This window comes from Microcaecilia unicolor, chromosome 2 (assembly GCF_901765095.1).
Source record: "Microcaecilia unicolor chromosome 2, aMicUni1.1, whole genome shotgun sequence".
Classification (NCBI taxonomy): Eukaryota; Metazoa; Chordata; class Amphibia; order Gymnophiona; family Siphonopidae; genus Microcaecilia; species Microcaecilia unicolor.
In genome coordinates, this window is record NC_044032.1 from 402,264,701 (window position 1) to 402,287,107 (window position 22,407).

General features: G+C 41.9%; 1 protein-coding gene across 9 annotated transcripts in view; it reads right to left on the bottom strand.

Moving 5' to 3' along the window:
- Positions 1–22,407, bottom strand: part of RUFY3 (RUN and FYVE domain containing 3) — a 137,060-nt gene that overhangs the window by 92,530 nt on the left and 22,123 nt on the right. For 5 of the 9 annotated variants that reach the window (XR_003940660.1, XM_030190641.1, XM_030190637.1 and 2 more), the window contains exon 2: positions 12,489–12,542. The exons of the other annotated variants lie outside the window; for them this stretch is intronic. Coding sequence is in view for 4 of the 5 variants with exons in the window: in XM_030190641.1 (XP_030046501.1) it covers positions 12,489–12,542 (54 nt within the window). In the remaining variant the exon portion in view is untranslated. The remainder of the gene's footprint in view (positions 1–12,488; positions 12,543–22,407) is intronic. 9 annotated transcript variants of the gene reach the window in all.

Below are 22,407 nucleotides of genomic sequence, written 5' to 3' on the forward strand. Positions count from 1 at the left end.
GATCCCTTGCAGATAAGATCATGCATTTACTTCTGTGATGAATGCCTAAAATTCTCACCATCAGTCAGCCATTGTGGACCCTCTCAAAGTACTTACGAGTTTCAGAATTTGACACTTTTTCTCCTGAGAATACAAAGCTGGATCCCTCTCATTGAGAATGTCTAGATGTGCTCCACTGCCAAGCTCCCTTCTTAAAGGCATGTGTCTTTCCGCATGAATTGCTGACACTATTATTATCATACCCCTTCAGTAGGGTGATGTGGCAAGACAGAATACATCTCTATAATTTGGAACTCAGATTCTCTACCATCCATCACCTCTGATTATAGTGATGCACTCTAGTTATTTCTTTGGCCACTTCTGTCGAGGAGTCCTTCATTTGCCCACTTCATTCAACTGACGTTCGCTACATCTAAACCATTTATTAAGATTTTGTTATAGACAGCTCATAAAAAAGTTACTTCCAAAGCACTGGGAAAGCCCTGTCATGCTGATACGTTTCCCCCACTGCCCCCTGAGAAAGTACTTGTATGCATGTAAGGACAAAGACTTGAAACGATTTGAAGAAAGGTGACAAAAAAGGTATGGGGTTTGCACAAAAGACATATATATGAGAAGAGACTTGAAATTTGAATATGTAAACCTTAGAGGAAAGGAGGGACAGAGGAGATAAAATACAGATGCTTGCAAATTTTCTTCAGACAGGGAAGTGGTAGAACTAGAGGACATGAACTGAAGTAGACTTGAGTAACATCAGGAAACTCTTTTTCATGGAAAGGATAATGGATGCCTGGAATATTCTCCCGGTGGAAGATGGTGGGGACAAAAACAGTGATGGAACTCAAAAATGTGTAGGATAAATACAGAGGATCCCTAAACAGAAAGAGGATGTAATCGAAACTTAAATAACTTTAGTATGCATAGAGGAGTACAACTTACACAGAGTAGCAGACACAATTTTGGCTGCCTTCTTCAGCAGACTGGGTGAACCACACAGGTCTTTAAACTGCCATCATTTACTATGTTATCATGCATATACTGTATAAGGGAATGGTTTGCTTGCTAGCCTTTATTTTTGTGGCTCATGAACAAAGAATAATAACATTTCGGACTAGTTTTTAGAAGACAATATTCTTTTCCTCAGATCCAAAGAGAATAAGCAGTCAAAAAATCCAAAGGAGGGTACCTGAACATAAACACCGGGATTATACATTATATATAATCACACCTAGATTTCCATGCGGAAATTGAATTCCATAACAATGTACATAACTTAATTCTTTAAGGCACAATGTGAGAAGGTTCAATCGGGAGGTCCTGGAGGCGCATAATCTCTCCACGTGAACGAAGTTCTTTCGTTAACCCTGGATCCCTGGCATGTTTGGGAGGCTGGGTAGTATTCCTGATGCTGTGTCATATGTATTGTTGTGGGGAGGGGAGGGGTTGGAGGGGAGGGGAGGAGGGAGGAAGGGAGTAAAGGTTGGTGATGATTTGGCTCAGTTGTTCTTATTTTACTTGCTATGTGATATCTATTTGTATATTGTATGGGCAGTTTGTTTGTATAATGGCTTGGATAAATCATCAATAAAAATTGTTGGAAATCTAACTTAATTCTTTAATAAGCTAATCAGTGTTGATAATTGGATGCTAACAACCAATTATCAGCACTAACTGGCATTAATTACAATTTATGTGCACTACTTGCCAAGCGTATTCTGTAATGTATTGCATGTAAATATAAGTCAAATAGTTGAAAAGTGGGCATGGAATGGATTGGGCGCGGGTGTTTCTACAATCTATGCGTGTTATAGAAAATATGCGCTCCGTGCCTAATTTAGGCATTGGGAATTATACCAGGTTTTAAATGGAATAATTGATCGTGAATACATTTAGTCACATCGACCAGCACTTGGAGTATTCTATAAATTGTGCAGGAATTTAGGTTTATTCTATAAAGTACGCCTAAATTAAAGCGTAGTTTATAGACTACGCCTAAGCAAATTTCATTTTGGCGCCAAATTTTTAGGTGTGATATATAGAATCTACTCCAAAGTGATTCAAAGATGGTGGTGGAAAGGGAGATTGGAAGTGACACGCAAGCACAGTGGTGATGGGCAATTTGAAATAAGGGTCAGTCAAGTTTAATTTTAAATAGATTGCTCCACCATCCATCCCCAAAGTAGTGAACACTCAGAACTACAAATCATTATAAAATACACACACCAAGGTTAGGTGATTCAGTTTTCACGGTACCCTATCTTCATCAGATCAGTGAAGCAGCATGGAGTAAGAACATTGGAAAGAAAAGGCCTCAGAATGTTTACAAAGTACTCTGACTGTTGTACTTATCAAATATATATATAGTAACAAAGTAGATGACAGCAGATAAAGACCTGATTGGTCCATCAAGTCTGCCCAATAAGAAAAACTCATTGCATATGGTATGAAGTGATACTTCATATATTTCTGATCTTGATTTATCCTTGCCATTTTTAGGGCATAGACTGTAGACATCTGCCCAGCCTTGTTCTAAAATTTCAAAAGTTGTCGTCAAAGCCCCTGAAAAGTTCCACTACACCCCATCCAAATCTATTCAGCCTCGATCAGGGCACAGACCGTAGAAGTCTGCCCAGCACCAGCTTTCCTACTTAAAACTCCGCTAAGCTTCTTTGGGTCCGATTCTTCTACATAAGTATTGTCATATTGGGACAGACCGAAGGTCCATCAAGCCCAGTATAGTTTCCAAAAGTGGCCAATCCAGGACACAAGTACTTGGCAAGATCCCAAAAACATACAATACATTTTATGCTGCTTATCCTAGAAATAAGCAGCGGATTTACCCCATTTTAATAAAGGTCTTTGGACTTTTTTAGGAAACCATACAAACCTTTTTAAAACCCCGCTAAGCTAACTGCTTTTACTAAATTTTCTGGCAACGAATTCCAGAGTTTAATTACACTTTGAGTGAAGAAACATTTTCTCCAATTCGTTTTAAATTTACTACTTTGTAGCTTCATCACTTGCCCCTTAGTACTAGTATTTTTGGAAAGAGTAAACAAGCGATTCATGTCTACCTGTTCCACTCCACTCATTATTTTATAGACCTCTATTATACCTTCCCTCAGCTGTCTTTTCACCAAGCTGCAGAGCCCTAACTGCTTCAGCCTTTCCTCATCAGGAAATCTTCCCATCCCCTTTATCGTTTTTGTCACCCTTCTCTGTACCTTTTCTAATTCCACTATATCTTGTTTGAGATGCGGTGACCAGAATTTAACACAATATTTGAGGTGCAGTTGTACCATAAAGCAATACAAAGGCATTATAACGTCCTCATTTTTGTTTTCCATTCCTTTCCTAATAATACCTAACATTCTAGTTCCTTTCTTAGCTGCCGCTGCACACTGAGCAGAGGGTTTCAACGTATCATCAACGACGACGCCTAGGTCCCTTTCCTGGTCGGTGATTGCTAATGTGGAACCTTGTATTACGTAGCTATAGCTCAGGTTCCTCTTTCCCACATGCATCACTTTGCACTTGCTCACATTAAACGTCATCTGCCATTTAGACGCCCTGTCTCCCAGTCTCATAAGGTCCTCTTGTAATTTTTCACAATCCTCTCGCGATTTAACGACTTTGAATAACTTTGTGTCATCAGCAAATTTAATTACCTCACTAGTTACTCCCATCTCTAGGTCATTTATAAATATGTTAAAAAGCAGCGGTCCCAGCACAGACCTCTGGGGAACCCCACTAACTACCCTTCTCCATTGAGAATAATGACCATTTAACCCTACTCTCTGTTTTCTATCTTTTAACCAGTTTTTAATCCACAATAGGACACTATCTCCTATCCCATGACTTTCCAATTTCCTCTGGAATCTTTCATGAGGTACTTTGTCAAACACCTTTTGAAAATCCAGATACATAATACCAACTGGCTCACCTTTATCCACATGTTTGTTCACCCCTTCAAAGAAATGTAACAGATTGGTGAGGCGAGATTTCCCTTCACTAAATTCATGTTGACTTTGTCTCATTAATCCATGCTTTTGAATATGCTCTGTAATTTTGTTCTTTATAATAGTCTCTACCATTTTGCCTGGCACCATTTTGGATTACAACAGATTGTTTGCTAGACATCTTCTGGAACAGGATTTTGTCCCAGAATTGGGTGGTGGACTTTGGTCCTGGGGAACTGAGTTCGACTCCCGGCACAGGCAGCTCCTTGTGACTCTGGGCAAGTCATTTAACCCTCCATTGCTCCACGTAAGCCGCATTGAGCCTGCCATGAGTGGGAAAGTGCGGGGTACAAATATAACAAAAATAAAACAAAAATAAAAATTGATTCAGCTGGTATTTGAATTAAGGAGGTATTTATCACACCACTCTCCTGGTCTGATCATTTTTAGTTTCAACATTTTTATTGATGATACAAGCATGTGAACATGCCAACAAACTCCACAACATACTGTTACATAATACATGTCAAACAGAGACAAAATGATATTCCATCATCAATAAAAATTTTTCCCATTTTCTCCCCTCCCCAACTTACGCTAATAAACGCCCCCCTCTCAAATTAGACATAGTACTGTTAAAGTGATTAACAAACCCTCATAACGTCCAACAGGTAGCAACCAACTATATTAAATTACCTACCCTTCCACACCTGCCCCATGTTACTCTTCATTGAACAGCATATGAGAAGAAATAGGTTGATCAGCTGTTAAGTTCTCCTAGTACTTGGCCACATATACCATGCCTCCCAACCCACCTTCCCGCTCCCCCCTACATGTGTGCCATCCGTACGAGTAAGGTATTGCATCAAATTGAGACACACCCATCTAACTAAGAGTGGAGGCGGATAGCCACCCCCCCCTACCCACCACTCCCCATGATTAGACGGCTTAAGACCAGTGTGTGGACTAGCACCCAGTCCTCCCCCCACAACCCTCAACCAGTGCCTGTCATAACCCTCTCTTAACCTTAGGAGACCTAAACTATTAGACCCCTCACCGATATCTATTGCCCCCCCTCCCTATTTCCCACCCAGCATGAAGATTGATAATTAAATACCTCCTATATCCCAGCATATTACACAGATTCCTATCCAATCATAGCTCATTTAGCACCAAGCTCCTCCCCCTAGAAGATAAGGTTGACAAGCATGGGTCCCAAAGCCTCAAGAAGTGTGCCCTTCTTTTATGTGAGCCCCTCGCCTCCCAAACCATTAATTGGTGGAGTTGGTTGCACCAGTGTCAGTATGCTGGCGGCCTCTCTGACAACCAAGATTGCAGGATGCATTCCCGTGCCACTAAATAAGCTTTCCGAAGCAGCAACATATGCAGTGCTGCCCGTCCCACTCCTGGGCCAGGATTATCTAACACCAATATGTCTGGGGTACACGCCAGCGGTCACTGAATTAAACCCAAGAGATATCTGATAACTTGCTTCCAAAACCGTTGAATCTTTTCACACCCCCAAAAAACGTGATAGTATGTATTATCTGATAGCTTACATTTGGGGCACACCGCTGAGGGCAGTTTTCTGCTCAAGCCATCTGCACCTGAGTGAAATAGGGTCTGTGCAGGACCCGAACGTAGCACTCTCTATAACTTGCATTACTCGTAAGACTTGGTATACTTTTAATCAATGCCAGCACATCCCAAGTAACCAGCGACAAACCCATGTCATGTTTCCAGCTATGATGAATCACTTCCAAATCCCTAGGCCCCTCCAAAACCCACAGCGCCTTATGATTCCTGAAATGGATGTAGCGTGTTCTGAGATAGCAGAGATAGCATCAAAAAAATCATGTACCTGCGCGCCCATACCACTCTGCAACGCTTCTTTACAAAGCGATTGCATGTAATGCTCGAGTTGGCAATAAGCGAATTCATCCCCCCCCCCTATTGTATTCCCATTTGACCCTTCAGCGCAGCCACGGATTTGAGCCCTCCCACCCCCAGATCCAAAACATTATCCAAACAAGTGATCCCCTAACGACCCCAGGTCAAAAAGGTCTTGTTATCAAGACCCGGGGTGAAGGAAGGGTCACCTCGTAGAAGTAGCAACTCGGTAACATGTGGATTCCCCCCAAGACTCCTTACCAGAGAGCACAAAGCCTCCCTCAAAGGCCACAGCAGGACCGAGGACCACAACTCGGCAGGTAACAACGAGCACTCCACATGCAGCAAAGAAATCAGATTATATGGCGCAGAGCACTCGCGTTCCAACTGCAGGAGAGTAAAACAGCTCTGAGAGTACACCCAGTCCCGGACGTTGCACAACAGACAAGCCAAGTTATACAAGTGTAGGTTTGGTAAACCCATCCCCCCCTGCGCTCAATTGCCTAGTAAAAACTGATAACGCATTTTAGGCTTCTTCTTTGCCCAACAAAATCTACTGACCAGTCGGTTGAAATGACATACATCTTTGTTCAATAGTCGCATTGGCAAGATTTGTAATAAATATAGCCACCTAGGTAATATAACAATACGTATTAAGCTTATTTATTTATTTGTTGCATTTGTACCCCACATTTTCCCACCTATTTGCAGGCTCAATGTGGCTTACATAATACCGTGATGCGTTAGCCACCTCCTGTGATGAAACAAATACAGAGTGATGTTATAGAGAAATGAGATATATGCGTTACAGACACATTAGAAAATCAAGAGAAGAAGAGTTAAATAATGTTCGTTGCAAGTTATGGTTTTGTTGTGTAGCTGAGTTCGGCACTTAAGTTGGCTCCGTAGGGTATGCCTTTTCGAATAAAATGGTCTTTAGTGATTTCCGGAAATTGAGGTGGTCTTGGGTTGTTTTTATGGCCTTTGGTAATGCATTCCATAGTTGCGTGCTTACATAGGAGAAACTGGATCCGTAAACTGATTTGTACTTGAGTCCTTTGCACCTAGGGTGGTGAAGATTTAGGTATGTTTGTGATGTTCTAATTGTGATTCTGGTTGGCAGGTCTATGAGGTCAATCATATAACCCGGAGCTTCTACATAGATAATCTTGTGGACCAAGGTGCAGATTTTGAAAGTAACACGTTCTTTAATTGGGAGCCAATGCGGTTTCTCTCGTAGAGGTTTGGCGCTGTCGAATCGCGACTTTCAGAACGTAAGCCTGGCTGCTGTGTTTTGTGCTGCTGAACAGTCACTAAAGTAGTATATTCTTGTAATCTTCGTTTTATTCGTCAAAAACTCAATCAACTTCTGAATGAGCATGTGCACTGAAATCGTATCATGTTGCATATGATCAGAAATTATGCAGCAGTTGACAATTTGCAGCACGCCATCTTTATTGATATAATAAGCGACAAATGGATGCACTGTGCATTGTGAATTCTCCCAGTAAAAGCCTTGAGCAGCATCTTGGACAACAAACGAGTAATTCTGCACAAAATCCATCAGTACGATAAGTTCGGTTTCTTTTAGGCCAGCTTTTAATGACTTCAAATATTCGATTTGATGTTTTGAAATGAAATGGTGGCCAGTCAGTTTCCAAATTTTGCTAGCGAGTTTTTCAATAAAGTTGTCAACAGTGAGAACATGTGTTTCGAGCGTTTCACGGTCAGTATGAACCCATTGTTTGAATTCTATTGATTCTTCTGAGTCCCAGTCCTCAGATATTTCTTCCAAATATGCTATCAGTGCCTCTTCACCAGGACAGTTTTGGCATCGCTGCAACGTACAATCTTTGGCGTCCAGATCCCAAACTGCCTTTCCCATGAGCATCTTGTAGTCTTCTTTAATGTTGGCACCTTGTAGCATAAGCTTAACATTCTGATGGATGGTGCAGACACAGACGGAATGTGTGCCTGAGGCACCGACAGTAACATACCACTTTGGTCTGAGCTCACAGAATTTGGAAAAAAACAATTTCAGCACCATATTTGTTTCGACATGCTACATACAGTTCTTTCAGATTGCACAGTAGCAACCGCTTTTGTTTTTGAACCTTGAATCCATCAAGCCGAACAGAAACAAAATCTTTTTTACCAGGGCACATCCTGCTAAATTCATCATCCTCGTAGAAATCTCAAACTTTGTCGGCGATTGCCTTTGGTAGCAGTTTGCCAACTTTTGCATCCGGTAGTGCACAAATGCCTCTCTCTTGCTTTAATTTTCGTGGTGTTTTAACCATACGTTCTGAAACACTAAACATTTTTGCTGTCATTGGTATTGACCAATTCTTTTGGGCCAAAGTCAATAATTGAATTTCATGGATCTATTGGATATTTTAATTTTCGTTTTCACATCTTCGATTAGGTCAGTGTAATCTTGGCATGACAGGCATTCCTTAGCAGACGACTTGCTAGTTTGTCCAATATCTTCGGATGATACTGCAGCAGCTACCATTATTTTTTCTGCTACCACTTTCTGCACGCGTTCAATTTTTCATTTCACATATCCAGTTTTATCCCTACTGGCCAACCTTCGAATTTTTAATGGAGAAGTCCACAAATCTGTCAAACTTTGATCAAGAGTGTCTGAAATGTCCATATCGTAATTTTCTGATGACGATGACTCTGCCTCGCTTTCGACCATAGAAACATATTTGGCTTTACACGTGGAACACATTTTTTGGCCTGGCTTCACATTTATTTTCAATTTTTTCAAATCATCGGACATGGCTAGATCGACTTTCAACAGTCCATGTTTAACTATGTGATTTTGTTTGTCGAATGGGTCGCAGCACGACTTTTGCTTCATTTCGTACTTTTCCAAATACATCGCTTTGTGATGCAGGCAGATTTGGTTGTCGTCTGTGAACTCAACCTCTGATCGCCGAGTAATGAGCATTTTTTTAATGAGAATTTTTTCATTGGTGGACAAGCTGTGCACATAATGCAGCCCAATTTCTTTAGAATAAAATGAACCATGGTGGCAAGTTGACGACAATTTTTTTCCAACAACGCAAAGTGGGATTGTCAGCTGACTCTGACATTCATTTTTCAAATATTAAGCAAAATTGCAATAATTAATAATTTATTAAATTAATGCGAATCTGAAAAAGAGAAGTTATAAAGATTCTTATGTTATGACAGAAACATACTACATCTGCACAGTACAGAATCCTATAGCCGAAACATGCTAATGTGCAGCATCAATAAGGTACTTATGAATATTTAACCAAAGTCATTAGTGTAGAAGCACTGCTAGTAGACTAACAGATTCATACAGCATATAAAAAATGAATTATACACTTTAAACTTCAGCAGAAATGGAAAGAAAACGACAATATAGAAAAATGCATGTTGAAGTAAATGACGTTGCGATAGCAACATCCTCAACTTTGTCCCTATTTCTAGGGCCTTATATGCCAGCGATGAAAAACCAACCCTACTCTAAGGGGTTTGGAACATGCTCTTTCTAATAAAAATGATTAAAAAGAGTTTCCAGAAGGTCTTTTTTTGTAAAAGTGGGCTAAAAATACCCTATTTTTGGCATTTTTGCAAAAATCATCAACTTTACACTCAATTTGTGAACTAATGGAAAATATTAGGGGAATGAAATTTTATATTCGAAAACCTTGTTTTGATAAGTTGTTGTGTGCAAAGTTTCACGTTTATCACACCTTTAATTCCAGAGATATAAAAAGCCAAACTTTACAATTTTTTCGTGCCGCAAATTTTTCGGACCAAGTTTGCTCCAAGTTTTCTTCATGGAAATCGCACATGAAGATTTTTTTTATTATTTTGTTTAATAGAGCGCAAAAAGTTATACAAGATGGCCAAGTTTTGTTTCTCTCAACAAAATATTGCCGGAGATACAGTGTCTCAAAGTTGCCGAAATCTCAGAGTCATACCATAGAAGGCTGCAGAATGGGGTCAATATCTCAGCAAGTATTGCATTGGCGAACGTAAAACTTTACCAATGTTCATTGGGGACATGTATGAATGTTCACAGAAAATTTCATCGAAATCCGTTATGGTCCCGCAGCAGACCACTTGACATGGAATGACCTCTCCCTCCGACCAGCAAATCATCCAGGACGGACACTTTTACTGCGGCTATGCTCTGCTGGAGCCATTCAAAAGCTCATCCCTTACTTTGACTGGGGAGCAGCAGGGGCCTCAGGCACACGCTGTTGACATGAACAAGCGCACTAGGGCTAAGCCTGAACAGGCTGGCGAGTCGAAGAGTTGTACCTACACCTCTGATAGTAATAGGTACTCCTCCTTGATTTGCCAAAAGTCCTCCTAGCTGAGGAGGCAGATGCAGGAGGAGCCCAGTGGGAGAGAGAAGAGATGGTATCAGTATGTTTTTTGATTTGGTCAGCAACCTCCTCTACAAAAAGGCTATCCCCCAAGCATGGGGCATCCGCCAACCTGTGCTGAACAGAATGTTCCAAGTCAGAAACAGGCAGCCATGAGAGTCTGAGTATTGCTATACTCTAAATAGAGATCCTGGATGCTACATCAAAAGTATCTTAAATGCCCCTGGCCAAAAACTTTCGACACATCTTCTGCTGCTTGACCAACTGGCGAAGTAACTCGGCCTGCTCAGGAGGGAGCATCTCAGCCAGGTCTGACAACTTGTGCACCAAGTTTCACAAGTTGATGCTCGTGAAGAGCTAGCATGATTGTTTTCGGGAGATGAGTACTTAAGCCTGGTACATCTTCCTCCCAAAAGAATCCACGGTTCTAGCTTCTCTGCCTAGGGGCGCTGAGGCATAGTCCCTGGAACATCTGGCTCTTTTGAGAGTGGATTCCACCACCACAGAATTGTGAGGCAACTGAGGCTTATCAAAACCAGGTGCACTGTGGATTCGATACTGGGTGTTGATCTTCTTCGGCATGACTGGGACAGAGGGGACTCCCAATTCCTAACAAGGAATTCATGGCGTAACTCATGGAGTACCAGCTTGGATGGCAGTCGACACTGGAGCCGCATGCGGCATTGGTGTGGGAGGCCGCACCGCACTGACACTGGGAAAGGCCGGGGTGCCGGTTCAGATGCAGGCTGCAGAGCTGCCAGGGTCGATGCGGGAGCTGGGTCTTGCTGGAAGGCTGCTGCATCGGCACCTTCTATATGGAGGCGGAACGGTCCTCCTGACTTTGACGCTTCTCAGGTGCAGAATCCTTCGACACCCCAGAGCTCCCGGCACCATGTGTCGAGGGCGAGCAAAGACGATGCCTCTTGGCCTTTGACTGAAGCGTGTCATCGAGGTGCCTCGATGATGAGAACATTGAATCCACTCGTCGCCTCAGGGTCGGGTCCACGTTCTCGCGGTGGGTGGCAAGTCACGTGCGCATGCATGGTGGAACGTGTCTTGCGTTTCACAAAGTTCTACTTATAAGTCCCGGACCTGGAGACGTGAGTCAACATCACCCACTTGTGAGAATTAATAAGCCTGCTTATCCTTGGAGAAGAAACAGTTCCGCTTTCTGCAGCATAGAAAATTTAATACATGGAAATGTAGCAGTTTTGGAACTGCCTCTCCTGTCTTCCTTATTCACCTGGTTATAGAAACACACAGATATGCACAGACAGATTTAAAATAGCTCCATCAGCCACGCACTAAATGCTTTCCCCCCCACTCCCCCATAGTGCAACCACATTTTTACGCCTGCTGGGCTGCCTCTTAGTTAGTCAGATCGGTATTTAATCTTCTTTATAATAAAGAATTCTACTGTGAAACTGAGTGACTTAACTGTACAGTTTTCTTAATAGTTGCTATGAGTACTGTCGACTAGTCATGAAGAAGCCATGCATCAATGACATCCTGTGGTTAACATAAAATTCATCCTTTGAAATGTGTGACAGTAACATTTAATGGTATGATGTTTAGGTATAGCACTATTCAAATCATCCTACTCCTCTCCTCTCCAGGTCAGAGATGCACACAGCAGCAACACAGATATACTTGAAAGAATTTCATGAGCCATGCTCTGTATTCTAACTAGAAGTATTAACAAGTAGGGAAAGAAGTTTCATTGCTGAATAGAATTGTCCAGGGAACTGAACACCGACTGTGTGCCCGCTTAAGGTACAAAAGGTTAGAGTGGTGTATTTGTGCAAGTATTTTGCAGATATGTATAAACTAGTCTGAGGTGCCCACCCCGGCATGCACCAGGAATAGAGAGAGCCAGAGGAACTACTTCATGTCTAAAGACTTAAAATACCCAAGTGTCAATCCCTTTTCTCTTATGTAGTGCCTCCCTCAACACCTTTCTGTGTGAGAACCCCTAGGTAAAAATCATCTAACTACCAGGTCTGGCCTATGGAAGGACCTGTGGCAGAAACCAATTAAGGACTCCTGTGTCTTTTTCCCTTAAGGGGGTACCCTCAGTGCACATATATTTAAGACAAAAAAAAAAAGTATAATGTGTAATGTGTAAAAAGTGACAATGCATGCATACGCAAACACAACTGCTGCCACTGGAACCAAAATCCACAACTGAAGTTCAAGATTGTGACTAAAAAAAAGTCGGCATACAATGTAAATAAGAGTTGAAAGATGTCGGTGTGGCACGCACCTTCAGTATCATCACGCATTTGCTCCACCAACTCTGTCAAATCCTCCCAAGAGTCTTTGCAAACAGCAAAAAAATAAAAGAAAGAAACAAGGATAAAATGTCATGCAAACTAGGATCCAAAGAAAAAGAGCCATAAAGAACTGAAAGGGAGAGTTTTAAAATACAGAGACAACATTTGTAAGAAAGTTATGATTCAAGAAAAATAATTTTAGCCTTGAAAATAATACACTGTAAAATGAACTGGTCAATAAAAAGCAGTGATAGCAGCTTAAGATGTAGGGTCACAAAAGCTTTTATAAACAAATTTACAATAAAAATGAAAAGAGTAGAGGAGACACAGAGGTTAGTTATTTTTCCAAATGATAGGATAGAGCAAACAAAGCTTCAGAATACATCAAAGCCTCATAAAACCACAACCTCCTTCTAAATTTGGTGCACCTGTGGCCAACTCACCAAGCAAGGGGTGGATTTTCAATATCTCTAATGAATGGTCAGCACCAGTATTATTAGCTTTCTAATGACTGGTAGATAATGAACTGAAAGAGATGTGAAGAGAAGGAACATATATCCAAAGACATGCCTTTTATGTTACCACCACCAGATTGCGAAGAATCGCAAGATCCTGCTTTAGTCTGGGATGAGAGTGAAAATCAAAGATGCCAAACCATATAGCTAGATCCAGGTGTATCAAAGAGCACAGCTCCCTACATCCAAACTGCCATGGTATAACCACCACATGAAAGCTGGTAAATTATATGAGTTATAGTTATAGTCAAAATCTGTCTGAGGGACAGATACCTCAGCAGAAAAATGCCCCTCTCTTTTCTGGTATGTGTACTTATGCTCATTGGACTTGAGGAAGAAGTGTTAGCCCACAAAAGCTAGCTAAAAAATATAATAAGTTAGTCGAAGAAAGAGATTTCCACCTCTTGTTTATTCTTTAATAGTTTTTCTTGTCACTTTGAACCTATTCAAGGATTTAACAGGTTATAAGTGTTTACATTAGATTTTTTTTGCCTCTTAAAAACTTTATTCCCACGATACAAGAGAATTTTGTAGTACTGCATTTTATAAGGTCTCCATCCTCCTAACCCCCCTAGTATCCCCTCAAATAGAGCCCTGGTGGCCCAGTGGGCCATGAGTCAATTCACCCCCCAACCTGGTGGTCTAGTGGCTCTTCCCCATCCCCTACCTTCATTTGAGGAGAGTGGTGGCCTCCCTCCTCTTCCATCGGAACCCGCCAAAAAATGGCGACGCCCAGCCCTGCCCATAACACATCAAGCCCCGCCCAGCATATCCCAGGATGCGCTGGGCAGGGCGCCGCCATTTTTGAGGCTATGCCGATGGGGGGGGGTGACCTCCTGCCTCCAATGAAGGTAGGGGGTGGGGAAGGGCCACTAGACCACCAGGTGAGGGGGGGGGGGGGGAATTGACTTGCAGCCCACTGGGCCAATAGGGCTCCATTTGAGGGGATATAAGGGGAGTGGTTAGGGGGCTGGAGAGCCACTGAATCTCCAGCCTCCCCAACTTGTGTCACTTGGTTCATGGTGGGGTGCTTGGGGTTTGGTGGTCCCATGGACCTCCAAGCCCCTGTGTTTGACAGGTCTGGGCTTTTGATAGCCCAGATCTGTCGAACAAGTGCAGGAGGATTCGCTCAGGCACAATCCTACCGCACTGTACCCTATGATCACAGATAATAGCGTGCTTAAATTTGCATGTTATTATATCTGATCATAGGGGCAGTAAAGTCCCGCGCTGTTCCAGCGCTATTTTTAGAGCTCAGTTTGGAACAACGGGGGGCTTTCGATCATCTGCCCATCAGTGTAGAGTGTGGAGGGTTCTCTCGTGAGGATTTGAATGGGGCTTCATACAGAAAGTAGAAAGTACTCTTTCTTCATTTAGATAAAAGGGTGTCACCAATTTAGGCAAGAACTTGGGATGTGTCTGAATAACAACTTTGTGATGACAGAACTACATATAGGGTTTGTATGTTACCAAAGCCTAAAGTTCATTTACCCTCACAGCTTCCAAAGGTTCAAATGGAAACTTTATAAGAGAAACGAGTACCAAATTTAGACCACATATTTTGTAACAGAGGCTTTACATGAATCAAACCTTTCATCTGAGATTGTGATGCTGGAAGGTTATCTGACAACGGACAAGCAGACAGCACACTGAGATATACCTTAATTTAGATTGTAAGACCAAGACAATATAAATAGTATAGACTGCAATACGTGATAGGGTCATAGCCATTAGTAGAGCATCAGATTGAAAATCTCTTCTACTTGAAAGCATATGGTCATCTAGTGTATGCTTCCAAACAGCAATAAAAATGGTTTGGATAGGCTGCAGAATGCCTATAGCAGAAACTAGAGACTGCTCAGTTTCCAGGCTGTGAAAGCAAGAGACTTCAAGTCTGCTCAAAGAAGACAGCCCTAACAGTGCTGGGAATTTCAATAGCTTACAAGGAGAGAACTGCTACCTTTCTAAAAAGAGGACACCAATTTTCTCAAGGTCAGTAAGCTACTACAGTTGTTATTCTGCTTTGGCTTTGCTGGTACTTGCGAGAACTCTGGGTATAAGGGGAATAGGATAGAGCTACTCAACCCAGTCCTCATGGAACACCCCGTCAGCTTTTCAGAGCAACAAACAAGTCCATAGAATTGCAGGAGCATCCGTAGCTGGTCATGGCAAGTGGGGGGTGCGGAGAAGAATTGAACAGTAGAGAGGAAGATTTGCATTTTCTCTGCTGACAACTTGGTCTTAATCATACCCTAATTTTCTCAAGGTCAGTAAGCTACTACAATTGTTATTCTGCTTTGGCTTTGCTGGAACTTGCGAGAACTCTGGGTATAAGGGGAATAGGATAGAGCTACTCAACCCAGTCCTCATGGAACACCCCGTCAGCTTTCCAGAATATGCAGAGAGCAACAAACAAGTCCATGGAATTGCAGGAGAATCCGTAGCTGGTCATGGCAAGTGGGGGGTGTGGAGAAGAATCGAACAGCAGAGAGGAAGATTTGCATTTTCTCTGCTGACAACTTGGTCTGAATCATGCCCTACTCCTGAAAGAACTCAGATTTCCATTCAGGTGCAATTCATTGAGCTTGTCAGCTAATTGATTTTGTGGACCAGGATTGTCGTCACCTGTATCTACATGTGACTGACTACAGCAAAGTCCTAGATTCTGGCTGCTTCCTGGCAAAAGAAGTTTTATATTGAAAACTCAATTCTTCTGTCTAGCCTTTAAGGAACAAATGAACTCATGGCATTAATTTTTACCTTATCCCACCTCCCACTACTCCCGTCTATCCCAGTTAATCCTGGCTCTTTACCTTTTTCCTCCATATTTCAATTATCTAGCTTAAATAACTAAGGGCCGTTTACTAAGACGAGCTAGCGTTTTTAGCACGTACTAATGCTAGACACACCCATACATTCCTATGGGTGTCTCTAGTGTTAGCACGTGCTAAAAATGTTAGTGCGCCTAAGTATTGAATTATAACTGTTCCTAAACACAAGTTTTACTAGTCTAACATTATATGAAGTATTTTACTTTCTGTTAATATATTTTGAACATGTTCATGCTTTTCTAATTGCTATGTAAGCCACATTGAACCCGAGTTCTACTTGGGATAGTGCGGGATATGTCATAAATAAATAAAAAGGGCAGAGAGCCTGTGCCCCCTTGTTTGCTCACATAAAACACTGCCACTTGATTGTCTATCTGAATCAGTAGAGGAACAGTGAAACTGGTGAAGAAAAACCTGAAGGGCATAGAAGATTGATCATAGTTCTAAATGGTTGATATGAAGAACCGCTTCATATCTAGACAATATTCCGTGAATGTTCATTGTCAAGATGAGCTCCCCACTCTCAATTTCAAGCATCTGTTGTCAGGATTAACTGAAGTTGCCACAGTGCAAAGGATATACCAACTACTAGGCTGGGTTTGTGAGTCCACCACTGTAGCATGAGGTGTAACTGAGTGAGTGGGTGGGTTAAGTATTGAGGACAGAGGTTGGATGTGCTGATCCCAATGTAATTTGAGTTCCCACTGAAGATGCTGCATTTTTAACAGCTGCAGCCATTTGTTCTGGAATTTGCAATTATACCCTGGATGCAACCTAGCATGCACGTTTGAAAGTTGGTAAGAAATCCCATACAGAGAAAAATAGCAATTGCTTTCTTCAGGAGTTGAAGCCTAAGAAGCTGACAACCACTAAATTTCTTTGTGAAGGTGGGCTGCAGCCACCGCAAGGCAAGCTGAAAATATCCTTTTGGGGGGGGGGGGTCGACAACAGGCTAAAGGGGTAGAATATTTTACTGGAAATGGTTGCATTGAAGTGTATACTTGAGATCCTTGTAATGACAATGTACTGGAATATGTGTATAGGAATTCTAGAGATACACATTATACAGCCAATCTCCCCCTTTGATGAGCAAAGGAAGATTGAAGGATAGTGGTCATTCTGAACTTCTCCTTAAGAAGGAAATGGAAAGAGATTTCTGCAATCTAGTATAAGGCATAAGCCTCTTGCCTTTTTTTGAGATAAGAAAAGAAGAAATCTTGAGTAGAAACTTCAATACTACTTCTGTGGTGGAACAGGTCCTATGCCCTTCGAAAGGAGGACTTCCTCTTGTAAGAGACTGTTGGTAGGAGTCTGGGTCCAAGATAAAATGTCAGTTTGGGGGATGGCTCATGAATCTGAGATGGTATCCATCCCAGATTATGGAGAAGACCCATGTGTCCAACAATCCCCTGCCAAGCTGGAAAAAAAATGAACCGGACCTCTTATAGGCTGGCAGGATGAGTATTCTGGGACTGGAGGCTCGGAACAGTCAAAAGGAAGGCCGTTGCTTATAAAGAGAGGGCACAGCCTGAACAAGTGGCTCCCGCTCAATCTTGGCTTTAGGACAACAGGTCACTGACCTTGTTGATTGACCTTTTTGAGGTTGATGATGAATAGTAGAACAATGTTTTTTAATTATGTCAGCTATCTCTTTTTCTCTAAATAAAAAGTCTCCAGCACAAGAAGCATCGGCTAGTTTGGAGTTGACATATTCACGCAAGCCAGCTCGCAAGCACACTTAATATCTGGTTGTAACTGCCTAGGTGGAAACTATAGCTGAGGTTTCAAAGACAACATAAGCTTTTCTGATGAAGCAAGTGTCACACTCACTGGCCTCTGCTAGTATAGAAGCTATCTGGATTTGAGCATGTAGAACTGATCTAACATAAAAGAGTCCACTGTAGGAATGTTAGAGAAATCCTGGCATTTTTTTTTTTTCGGGGGGGGGGGGGGGGGGGGGGGTGTTGCTCTTGGTTATTTCAACTACAACTATAGAGTGTGACAACAGGACCTTGTTAAAGTCTGGAGTTGGTTGGAATTTATATTTTAATGTCCTAATATTTGGAAACAAAAAGTGGATTCTGTCACATACAGTGCAGCTAGGTCTGAGCAGGAGATGAACAGGTACATATATATATGTTGCAGAAGATCAAAAACATCACATTTTGGTTCAGTTTCCTGCTGACACAGAAAATGAATTATTCTGGCCACCTTGATGACAAATTTTGCATATGAAATGTGACCATCTCTAGGAAAAGGTGACTGAAGTAGCAAATCCAAAATGTTGAGAATGGCTGATTTTTCATGACATGGGTCTATAATAGTCTGTAAAAGTTATATGTTTGAATTTCTGTAACTTTTTTTTTAAAAAATTTCAGACAGAAGAATGGAGTTTGGTGTTGTATTACAAACTATTTTCTCTAACAGGATTCATTAAAACCTCATTTTTTGTTCCTGGAAACTTTAGTCACTTTTTCCCAGAGATGGTCACATATATGTCTTTCTTGTCACATGGTGTTTTGCTGGTCGGTTGGCTGTTCTTTTGTTCTCTCTGTGGATTAACTTGCATACATAAAGTAATTATTCAAGCCTATCAGCTTCTTCTCAGAGAAAGTTGATTGTGACCCCTGAGGCAGGCGCTTTGGCGCCGAAACACGGACTGTGTCGGGTCCTTGATATTGATATGAATATTCTGAATAAACTGGTTTTTGATATTATCTCCCTATTGGTTAGCGCATTTGTCAGCCTCTACTTTTGCTGTTTTGCTTTGACTTTCCATGGAGGCTCCTCCTGTCTTCTTGGATTTGCATATATATGTCTTCACAGTGGTGGAAAGGGATTAGATGGAATTTTTGTAGAGCCCTCTTCCTCATTATCTGGAGAGGGCAGCTGGATTTCAAAAGAAACTAGAGAGGCCCTCTGCATTAGATGGGAATGAGTCTGCAGAAGAGGCTGAAAGCAAATGCACAGGTTCCTGCTCAGAATCTGAACTACACAACAAGAGAGTTTGGGACCTGACCAAGTCTCTCTGCACTAGCATAAGACCAGAAGAGCGAGAGGGCTCCTTAACCCATGGTAGCAACTGAAACCTGGAGAGATACTGAGGATAAAAATTAATCAGCCAACATAAACACTGGCTTGAATGGAGCATGGTAAGTCAGTCTACAACTCTTTTGCAGTATCAGATGGCTCTATTAACGAGGTGTTAACACTGCGCTGGTGATGTGGTGGAGAAAGCAAGTCTGTGTACTTCCTCTTCGTAGTAGGAATTTTTGCACTAGTATATATGTGCTCCAAGGCTGGAGTTCACAAAAGCAGATTCTTATTAGGCTTTTGCAAGTGCTCCAAAATTGGGAGCACATTTAAGGGGAGAGCCTGATAGTTACGGACGGGGAGAGGGATCTTGGGGTGATAGTATCTGAGGATCTGAAGGCGACAAAACAGTGTGACAAGGCGGTGGCCACAGCCAGAAGGTTGCTAGGCTGTATAGAGAGAGGTGTGACCAGCAGAAGAAAAGAGGTGTTGATGCCCCTGTATAAGTCGTTGGTGAGGCCCCACCTGGAGTATTGTGTTCAGTTCTGGAGGCCGTACCTTGCTAAGCATGTAAAAAAAAATGGAAGCGGTGCAAAGAAAAGCTACGAGAATGGTATGGGATTTGCGTTACAAGACGTACGAGGAGAGACTTGCGGACCTGAACATGTATACCCTGGAGGAAAGGAGAAACAGGTGTGATATGATACAGATGTTCAAATATTAGAAAGGTATTAATCTGCAAACGAACCTTTTCCGGAGATGGGAGGGCGGTAGAACGAGAGGACATGATATGAGAGTGAAGGGGGCAGACAAGAAAAATGTCAGGAAGTATTTTTTCACGGAGAGAGTGGTAGATACTTGGACTGCCCTCCCGCGGGAGGTGGTGGAGATGAAAATGGTAGCGGAATTCAAGCATGCGTGGGATAAACATAAAGGAATCCTGTGCAGAAGGAATGGATCCTCAGAAGCTTAGCCGAGATTGGGAGGCGGGCCTGGTGTTTGGGTGGTGGAGCTAGTTCTGGGCAAGACTTCTACGGTCTGTGTCCTGAAAATGGCAGATACAAATCAAGGTAAGGTATACACACAAGAAGTAGCAATCTAGAAATCTAAAGGGGCACCCCAGTCCATTCTTTCTGATGTCTTACGGCCCCCTGACTGGACTCTGAAGATCACTGCACATAGATGCTAATGGCCATTCCATTGAAGATTCTCAAGTGGTAATCGTCCATGCAGAGGAGTTCTTCTTGTGTGATTCCCCAAGGAGGAGCTTCTTCTCTGCTTCAAAATGCTCCCTAAGATGATTCCAACGATCTCTCCATGCTCGTGATGACATTCACGTAGTCAAGACCCAAGAACAAGTTAACTGACTTTGCATGCCTGCTGCTGGATAAAGACAGCAGTTGAAGGGACTGTTTAATTACCCTGTCCTATACTAGGCTAGACCTTCTTACCAACAGCTCAGTGTGCTTCGAATCCTATATTAACTGGCTTTACAATACAATACCTTAAATCTTGTATACCGTCAAAACACCAATTAACTCTAGATGGTAGAACAGAACTAGTTCTCTCTTTAGCTGCAGAATATTCAAGGCTGCGAATAATATCTTTCTACAGAAAAAGGGAATATAGTAGAAGAAAACTACAACTGTTTTGCAAATATTTTATGTGCACAGTGTTTGGGACGGTAAATGCCTTCCATATCACCATTTTATTTTTGCTGTAGGGAACTTGAGAAAATGGACTTCTATATGATCCTAGGAATCCGACAGTACTAAAGCACAACGTACTTATACAACAAAGTACCTCCACTGGGAGAACATATAAAGGCTTTAACAAATGTTCTGGAAAATTCTTCTGTTTGCTACACTTTGACTGAATGAAAAGGCTTAGTTCACTTCTAACAAAAGCTGGAATACATTTCTTCTGTGTGAGAAAAAGGTTCTGTCCCTAGAATAGTAATTCAGTGAGAAGTGAAAAGATGTCTACAAACTCGCTCATCTAACTCAAAATAAAGATCATTTGGCTAAACTCAGTCTGTATGCAAATGTCATACCTCACTTCTCTATAGACCTATCTAAAAAGAGAGACAAATAAAGTTGAATGGAAAGAAAAACAAAATCAGATTATCTAAACATAGAGATTATTATTCAAGCTTTCCATAGCATCATTGCCTGCTTCTGCTATGGAATGAGATAATACGCGGACCACAGAACCCTGAGGCAGGACACCGAAACGCTGGCCACCGTAGGTCGTGGTCATACTCCAAGGTGAAGGAAGCACTTTAGTCCGACTCACTGATGCTGTACATTTAGTATATTTAATGGGAGATCACTTCTTGCTATATCTATAATACTTATGTACACACAGTTCGGAAGTCCCTTTTCAGATCTGTTTAAAATTTAACACAGAGATGCTTGCACCTTAACTTCAATTTTAAATATTTTCAGTACTGTACATAAATTCATATTTAATCTCATGTAAAAATTTGAGGGCTAGCCCCTAAAAATCTTGGATCTCTCATACAAACCATGTTAAGTTTTAATTCCTAACATAAATCAAGATGAGACAGCAATAATGTAAAAAACCACTGGCTCCTATTAGCACACCCTTACCCCAAAGTGAGGCTGTTATTTAAGGGCTGCTCTAGATATAATCTGTTCCAAGCTAGCCTTGCCTTTTCACTCCACAAAACACTAGAAGGTAACCTAATCTATAAGAAGGCACCCACCATCTCTTTGGCATCATAGCAGAGGCTGCCACGGAGAGCTCACTATATAAACCTGCTGCTCTCTCCTCATACCTAGCTTTACTGGTCCCCAGAAGTGATTGAGTGAACTGCAATTCACAAGAGGCCTAGGCTCAAACACTGCAGAAATCCTATGTTGAACTTTATACATGCTTCTGTGTCTAGGCTCCTTCCCCTCCCCCCATTTATGGCGGTGCTGAAGATATCATGCACGAATTGCCTTAGCTCCATCCAGCAACCTGAACAATATCTGTTTTTATGAGATGCTTTAATACCCTTCCGGGTTCTGCTCTCACTAGCCTTCCCCCTCCCCCCCCCCCCAATCTTATTTTCACAGCTCATACTGCAGCACCACAAGACACATGCCCTTTATCCTTGGGAGAAAATAGATTAAAAATCAGGCCATTCTGGTTTGGTAGTGTGCTTTGTTACAGGTACCTTTCTCTGTCTCAGGGTACTGGGAACTACGACCTTATTCTCTCTTCACTGCTGGTTTATAATTCAATGAGCTTCAGCTGCAGAAAAAGACACCTTGCCTTGACAGCTGCACTCACGTACTAGCCATTAAAATTCCCATGAAGATAAAGCAGGATACCACCAACTGACCTAGCAATGGATTGCACACTGTTGAACATGAATCGATATATTGTAAAAATGAAATAATTCCATTATACTGTAATGTACGGAGAATGAAAACTTACAAAAACAAAACATTAACTATTCAGCTAGCTGAACGCCTGCTTCCTCCTCCACTCTTGCCTACCTTATGCAATATTTTATATTT